Here is an 8381-nt window from a genome sequence, read left to right as displayed (position 1 = left end):
AAAAAAAAGAAAGAAAGAAAAATATTAAATTAAATGAACATGTAATTACATACATGGACATGTATGTAATTAAAATGTTTCATACACAGGAAATAACAATACTTGTTTTTGTGATTATGTATCACATATATTTGGCTAAAATTTTCCTTAATTTATTAAATCTAATTGCTGAAGCAGCAAGAGGATTAACCTCAGTTTTCTTTTACAATACTATCTTAACAATACAGGAGGCATTTTTAACAACTTCTTGAAGTTTAAGATTGTAACAAGAAATTTTCACTTACGTTGGAGAGTGACTTGTCACCTGCCTACAAAAAAGAAAACATCTTAGAATTTCCACCATCAGATGACAGGCACCAACCTGCCATCCCAGACCTGGGCTGGAAGGTCACTGTATGCCTACCCTGTACCTCAACAGGTTCAACAGGTGGGCATTAGAGAATTGTGTTCTTTCTTTCACTAATCACAGAATCGTTTTTAACACCAGTAGGACTAATAAGCTTCTCTCTAATCCAGAGATTGCTTCCCTACTCCCATCCAGAGTTATCTACCATCTTCTTTCCTTCTTACTGTGTGCGTGTATGTGTGTGTGCGTGCGTGTGTGTGCATGTGTGTGCGTGTGTGTGTGTGTGTGTGTGTGTGTGTGTTTAGGTGCATGCATGTCTGCCTTTTTCACTGAGGCAGGGTCTCTCGATCAAACCCAGAGCTCTGTTAGGGCGAGTCTTGCTAGGCAGCTTGCTCTGGGAATCTCATCTCTGCTTTCTGAGGCTGGAGTTACAGGCAGGCGGCACTGAGGTGGGTTCCACCAGGTCTGAGTTCTGGTCTACTTGAGGACTTTAAGCACAACCTCCTACTCTCTCTTTTCTTTTAAGTCACAATATATTAAAGATAAGTTTATACCGTCCAATGTGTTCTATGGCGTATTCCAACCTACTTAGGTCCTAGTTAGTTGCTGGCTTCTTAGAACTCAAAAGTAGCTCACTAGGTCTATAAAACAGCAATTGCTGTAGAGCAATCTTCTCTTACACATTGGGCACTAAGTTTTTGTTTGCCTAGTACCTGGCTGCCAAGAATGAATGACGTGGATCCTTTGTCTAGATACATAATTTGCCCAAAGTGTGTTGCATGGCAGAGCTACTCTCAACATTTCAAAATAACTCTGAATATAACATTCCCTTTCCCCAATGGCCAAATCACTCTCCTCTGAAAAAGTGAAATTTTGATAGCCACAACTAGTAATAAAATTAGAAACAATGGCTATTCAAACAAAAATATATTAAAAGTATTACTAGGCATCCAAAGTTCTTCCCACATGTGTGCATGCATGTGTGTGTGTGTATGTGTGTACGTGTGTGTGTGTGTGTGTGTTTCCATGTGTTTCCACGTGGAAGCCAGAGGACGACCTTAGCTTCTCTTATTCACATACTGCCCTCCTTGGATTTTGAGACAGTATCTCTCATTGGCCTGGGCTGAGGAAAAAGGATATGGTCCACCTCCCTGGTCCAGGATTGGTGTATACAACCATGCCCAGCCTTTTCACGTGGGATCTGGGAACTCAAACTCAAGTCCTCATTAACTATGCTGCAAGCTCTTTATCCACTGAGCTACACTCCAGCCCTTCATCTGTGCTTGTTTTTGAGACCTCCATTTCAAATGAAGAAATCTTTCTTACCAGAAGGGTAGGAGTTACGAACGTGAGACAAGGGTTCTCCATGCCGCCATACGGGAAGGACGGGGGCAGAACCAATAGGTCGTACTGCCCCCAAACATAGGGTCCCCCCAGATCTTCTGCAATTTTAAGCATGGATTCAGTCTGGAAAAAAAAAAATGAATGTATACACATCTCCTCTAAACAGTTATAATAGTCATTTCTTAAAATTGCAAAGCAGCCGGGCAGTGGTGGCGCATGCCTTTAATCCCAGCACTTGGGAGGCAGAAGCAGGTGGATTTCTGAGTTCGAGGCCAGCCTGGTCTACAGAGTGAGCTCCAGGACAGCCAGGGCTACACAGAGAAACCCTGTCTCGAAAAACCAAAAAAAAAAAAAAAAAAAAAAAATTGCAAAGCAGCTTTCTGTTAAGGTTGCAAGTTAAAAATCTTTATTGAAATGATAAGCAGAAAGTAGCAACTGCAAATGCACTGGACAAGTGCTCACAGCTATCACATGACCCATGAACCTAAAATCTACCACTTCATAGTTATTAGGAAGGGTATGTATGACCAACCTCGGAAAATTCATAAGCAGATTTCTCCACCTGCTCTTTCTCAGACCACACCAGAGTTCTTGGGCCAATTTGCCTGCAAAATGAAAAGGCTTCATAAGAAAGAAGTTTGGGTCTAAGAAGAACCTAGACATCTTGGAATAACAAACCCTTGTAAAGTAAGACGGGACTGGCCGTGCACTGATGGGGAGGGAGGAGGCCAAATCGCTCGAAGTAGCTAACCTGCTGTTAAACACACAGCAGTAACTCTCCACGGAGGCACAGTCCAGGTTAAAGGAAAACAGAGGCATGAAGTGCCCCTGAAGTTCGCTCTTGGCTGTGTGCTAAGACCTCTGGGAATACAGGGTCCTCTCTCAGCCTTACAATGCAGACACCCAGGCAGAGACTGAACGAGATAATCCCCGAAGACACACACTTGGTTATGCTGGACACGCACATAATAAATCAGTGGAAAAAGCAAGAAGTCTTGTCACACAATGCAACACAGCTAAGCCTCATGTATACTATGCTCAATGAAATAAAGTAGCCAGCAAGAGGCCCCTGCTGAATCCTTCTATTTCTGTGATGTAACCAACACAGACTGTAGGCATGTAAGCAGAACCATGGTTACCAAGTGTGCACATGCACTATGCCCAACACACAGAAGTGCACCTGCCACACAGATGTACACACATGGATAAAAATTTGAAATAAGAAACTGGGTGTGGTGGCGTACACCTTTCATCACAGCACGTGGGAAGCAGAGGCAGATAGATCTCTGTGAATTCAAAGCCAGCCTGGTCTACATAAGTGGGTTCCAGGCCAGCCAGAGCTATATAATGAGACTCTGGCTACAAAACAAAATAGCCAACCAAACGAAAGAGCACTTTAGCTATTGGTAAAACTTTAATAAAGATACCCTATTTCTGTATTACGTCTAGGATTCCAACAGCTTTATATATCTTATCTCATGAGGCTAACTATGTGGCTGGAGTGGCAGATTATAGTTTCTAGGAGAAGGAAATGGAGAATGTAAGTCAAGCTCACATCAGAGTCTTGCTGTCAGTCTAAACATTAAGAGCATGCTCACTTTACATATGGAAAATTTAAGGTACAGTGGTAAAGACATTTAACCAAAATTCATTTGCTGTCTGCAATTTGAATTTCTCTAAAGCTGTCATCTTGGACAATACACAATGCTCTTCCCATCAACCCTGCCTGCAGTTCAATTTGCTTATGGTCTCATCTTTTTATAAACCTCAAAATTTGGGCAAAGCTCACCTGCTTTCCAAAGCTCCAACAACTAAAGCAATCAGGTAGCATGGTATGGGAACCTGGAAGAGACAAACACACACGAACGCGGTGCATTAGTACATAGAAATGGAGTAAGCCGGACAGTTCAGATTTAAAATTACATGATTATTCTTTAAATCTCCAAGCATTGCAATGAACCTACTATCCTTTGGTCCTTCTCAAATAGTTCAAACATATGATACAGAAACACTTCAAAACATTCATTTCCCTCTTAGTCTACAAAAATGAATGCCACTGGCAGGCAAAACCCAGGACTGAACAAAATGTAAACAGTACATTAAGCCCATCTCAAAAAGCAACAACTAAGTATGCAGATGCTTTTCCCTTATATTTCTGGACTTTTTCCCCCTTCAACTTTTAAAACATTTCCTCGCTAAATCTTTTTATATTTTAAACCAGCAGTAAGCAGATGCCAAAGGTATGATATTATAGGTCCCCAAAGGAAGCAACACTGTCCACTGTGAAGACAATTAAGAAAAGATATCTCACAGATAGGTATGCACAGACAGGTCCATTCTATCCACTGAAGGTCAAAGACACAAGTTCAGTTAAGTCCCAGCTGTGTGGATTTTTAACATACTGGGCAGTAACACTGTCCAGCCACAGTGCACACTGAATGAGGAGCCAATGAGAGAATGAGTACTTAAAGAAAACAGGAAGCCGGGCTGCATAGTCCTTCAATCCCAGCACTCAGCCCAAGCACTCGGGAGGCAGAGGCAGGCAGATCTCTGAGTTCGAAGCCAGCCTGGTCTACAGAGTGAGTTCCAGGACAGCCAGGGCTACACAGAGAAAAACCTGTCTCAAAACAAACAAAAGTAAATAAATAGATAAACATAAAAAACAGAACAGGAAGCTGACTAGGACTGGATCCAGGAGTGTGGCCAGGCATTCCCAGCCGTGCCTACCCAGCAACATCTTCCAGTCAGTATAATGAGTAGGAGGGAAGAGGTGAGTTTTCTCTCAAGTTCACTACTGAGACAGAGTCTAGACGCTGATCTGATCTTACCCTCTGGTTGAATCTGTATATCTTCCTGCTCGGGTCTTCTGGGTCAGGGGCTTCTCCATCACGGATGGCACTCATGAGAGCCACCAGTTCTTTTGGGACAGATACCTAGTCAAATGAAAAAAAAAAATCCCTTCTAATTATAAAGCAGGAGGCCTATGCATCTTAAAGTAAAAATGTAAATGATTTTGCTCACCCCTTGTCCATCTACAGGATAAACAGACTCTGGACTTATAATGCACACACATGTGAATTTTGTAAACAGGATCAGCAACATGGAAAAGCATCTAAATCATGAATGTGATAGATCTTTCCATTCATCCAGGAATAGTAAGAGCAGGGTTTAGGGAGAAACTACATTAGAACACTAACTTAGTAGGTGTGTGTATAAACTCCCCAGCCTCAGTTTCCCCACCAAATATGGGTAAAATGTCACAAACTTTCTGCAAGGAAGAATTAAAACGAAGAGACCAGCAGCACACAAGTAAAACTGGCAGCCACCAACTGTCCCCTACATGCCCCCAAACAAACTCAAAAGATGACATACTCGAGGCAGGCCAGAGACTATAGCTTTGCCCATCTCATACTAAGAACTCGAAAGTACAAACAGTATTTTCTGAGGGAAAGTAACTACAACTTTAGCTAGAAATTAAGAAATAATTTTTTTTTTTGGAAATCATAAAACACAGTATCGCTTAGCTCTGGAATCCTGAGAACCATGAGTGTTTGTGACGTAGCAAGTACGCACAGGTTTAACCTTCTGTTCTTGCACGGATCAGGCCTCCCAGCTATAACGGAGACAGAATGGAGCCAGGGTCAGCCAGCAGAGATCAGCTTCAACCTCTCATCGGTTAGGTAGTAAGATGTTCACGGGACAAGAGTGGCCCTCAGCCACTAACAGCCTGGTTAGGGATGGTTCCTGACCATCCCAGCTGTGAAGTCACTCAGACTTGCTACGGTCACACAATTCGGGGGTAGAGAAGAGTCCTGAACTCATCATTTTCTATAGTACTAATAACATCTGGGCTACAGAGAGACTGGGGAAGGAAGCAGCTGCCATGAATAAACACTGGTCTCCCTTTTACCTGCTTGGTCTAAGGAGACCCAGTCTCTGGAAGGATGGTCATTAATTACAATCCAACCCTGACCAAAGGGATCAGCAGTCCCAGTGACAGAGGAACTGGACACACACATAGACAAGTCCAACCACTGCTGCCCGAGACATCCACACACAGGTGTCATGGCTGCAGAATGTACTCTTAGGGGAAAAAAATGGTCTTAAATTCTTAAAACTTTAGATCTAGAATTTTGATTTCTTTTTTTGAAATGAGAATAGGATAATTTCCCTTCTTCATAATTATAATGTTTAAAACTACCTTTTTATTGGCGATCTAAATGAGATCCGCAGACTCAGAGGAAATGTATTAAGTACCATATTTCCACCTCTGAAACGTGACTGTCTCCCTTTATCATTGCACATTCGCATGTTTAGTTCAGCTATAATTTGTAATGCTTACCTCTGCGGTGTAGGTTAACTTCACAGAAGGGGTGTCTTGGCAAGGGAGGATCGCCCTGCAGTGGATGGCCTAAAGGAGACAGGAAAGACAGAAAAGAAACTCCCTTTTCTCCCAAATCAAGTCACACAGAAATAATTAAAGTCACAACCCCCCTTTTACGTATCTTCTGTCTAAAGAGTAATATAGTTTTCAAATCTTGTGGGATCTTTTAGAACAGCAAAAATAGATTGTGGGTTTAAGATAATCAGATTTCGGGGTTGAGAAGCCAGCTCACTGAATAAATCGTTTGTTGGCTCACAGTTCCCTTTTGTTTTTTAGTTTGTTTGGGCCTTTATGGTTTGACTTTGTTGGTTTGGTTTGGTTTGGTTAATGCTATTTTGGTTTTCTAAAGCCTGGTCCTATGGCATACTCCTATAATCCTGGTGCTGGAGAGGGAGAGGCAGGGGGATCACTGGACCTCACTGGCTTGTCAGTCTAGCCAAGTTGCTGAGTTCCAGGTTCAATGAGATACTCTGTATCAAACATAAGAAGGAAAGAGACTGGAGAAGTCACCTGATGTCAATCTCTGGCTTTCATACACATGCAAAAACACCCTGCTCGTGGGCGTGGGCGTGGGCATAGGCGTGCACGAGCACACACACTCACACACCCACATCTCTTTATCTCCCGTGAATCCTCACAATTTCCTTGAATCATTACATAAACTGTTCAGCACTGTTGACAGTCACATCCATTGAGGAACTCACAGGAGCCCTGAGGGAAAAGGGTGCTATTATGAAACAAACTTGCACACTTATCATACTGTCTCGCATCTGTCTGTGGGAAACATGGCTCCAACAAAGAATGGACATAGACTCTGCAGTTCTATAAGCTGCCTGTGTCTGACCCACTGTTACTAAGCAAAGAAGCTAGGCTTCATTAGGACACTGTGCTAACACCCTTCCCTGAAGCTGTTAAACATCCTGGATGTCCTTAAACCTCTAGGCTCGCCTAAATATATTTCGTTTAAAAAATGCCATAATGACATCTGTCATAATACATTACATGCTGATTTTAACAATAAAATAAAAACTTGAAAAACTCCTCAGACTCTACTAAAACACACTGAAAATGTCATAGCTATTTAGGCATGGTGGCACATGTCCTTAATCCCACACTCCAGAAGAGGCTGGAGAATCTGAGTTGAAGAACAGCCAGGGACGGGTATATAGAGAAACCATTTTGAAACTACCACCACCACTCTTTTAACACTTCCTGCCTGGCCGCACCATACTTGTTACTCTTGCAGAGGACTGGGGTTCAGCTGTCAACACCTACATGTTCTCTAACAGCTGTCTGTAACTATAGTTCCATGGAATCTAACACTCTCTTCTGGCCTTCTTGGGCACTGTACATAAGTGGTATACAGACACACATGCAGGCAAAACAGCCATAAACATACAATAAAAATGGATACGTATTTTAAATATATATATGTAATATTGGGATAAAGTACAGTCAAAAGAACTAACTAGTTCTTTCTCCTGAGGCAGGTTCCCAGAACACACTGCCTGAGTTTTCTCACCAGGCTGTGGACAGGTGGCCTGGCAATGCTACAGCATTTCTAGACGACTTTCACTGGGCAAATCAAGCTTGGGTAAAGAAATATCCATGGACAACAGCTGAAAGCGTCCATCAAAGTCACATCTGCATGTTTGCAGGCAACCAAAACGAATTCTTAATCTGTTTCCTGTACTTTAAACATCACTGCCAGTAAATACTGGGAACTATGTATTTAAATTTTACATTCTTGGGATTTATACACATTACACTTCTTGTTAACTTCAACTTATAGACAATTCTACGAGAAGTACTGATTTCTAAATCAACTATTATGAAGTGATACTGCGTACATGACTTGTATGTTCTTGTCTAAAACCTTTTGCCTTTTTTCAAGTCATTTTCTGTGGGGTTTGTTTTGGGGTATCAGGGTGTTTGTCTTTTTTTTGAGCCAGGGTCTCACGTAGCCAATGCTGCACTCCAGTTAGCTAAGTAACCACGGATACCTTGTAACCTCAGCGTTCTGGGGAGTTGAGATAGGTTTCTCTAGGTAACCCTGGCTGTCTTGGAAGTGACTCTGTAGACCAGGCTGGCCTTGAACTTACAGAGATTAGTCCATCTCTGCCTGGCAGCCTTATACCTCTGATCCCTCTGCTTCTACACACTTACCAAGTGCTGGGACCACAAGCATAACACTGCCACAGCCTGTTCATGTGGTGCTGCGGACCCCACCCAAGGCTTCAGGTTAGCTACAGCCCCAGCCTTCTTCCAAATAGTTTTCTTAGATTAAAAACATTATTTCACTGGGCA

General features: G+C 42.4%; 1 protein-coding gene and 1 long non-coding RNA gene across 3 annotated transcripts in view; one reads left to right on the top strand and one right to left on the bottom strand.

Moving 5' to 3' along the window:
* LOC116075777 overlaps positions 1-7859 on the top strand; it is an 11019-nt gene extending 3160 nt beyond the window's left edge. The window contains exon 2 of the long non-coding RNA XR_004112717.1: positions 7565-7859. This is a non-coding gene — a long non-coding RNA (uncharacterized LOC116075777). The remainder of the gene's footprint in view (positions 1-7564) is intronic.
* Positions 1-8381, bottom strand: part of Lta4h (leukotriene A4 hydrolase) — a 30234-nt gene that overhangs the window by 13236 nt on the left and 8617 nt on the right. For both annotated transcript variants that reach the window (XM_031349126.1, XM_031349125.1), the window contains exons 4-9: positions 6033-6101; positions 4519-4623; positions 3480-3532; positions 2223-2295; positions 1673-1813; positions 285-308 (exon numbers count right to left, since the gene is read on the bottom strand). In XM_031349126.1, the coding sequence (XP_031204986.1) occupies positions 285-308; positions 1673-1813; positions 2223-2295; positions 3480-3532; positions 4519-4623; positions 6033-6101 (465 nt within the window). The remainder of the gene's footprint in view (positions 1-284; positions 309-1672; positions 1814-2222; positions 2296-3479; positions 3533-4518; positions 4624-6032; positions 6102-8381) is intronic.

Source organism: Mastomys coucha, unplaced genomic scaffold (assembly GCF_008632895.1).
Source record: "Mastomys coucha isolate ucsf_1 unplaced genomic scaffold, UCSF_Mcou_1 pScaffold4, whole genome shotgun sequence".
Taxonomy (NCBI): Eukaryota; Metazoa; Chordata; class Mammalia; order Rodentia; family Muridae; genus Mastomys; species Mastomys coucha.
The sequence above is the reverse complement of the archived record's forward strand: the minus strand, read 5'-3'. Positions and strand labels throughout refer to the sequence as shown.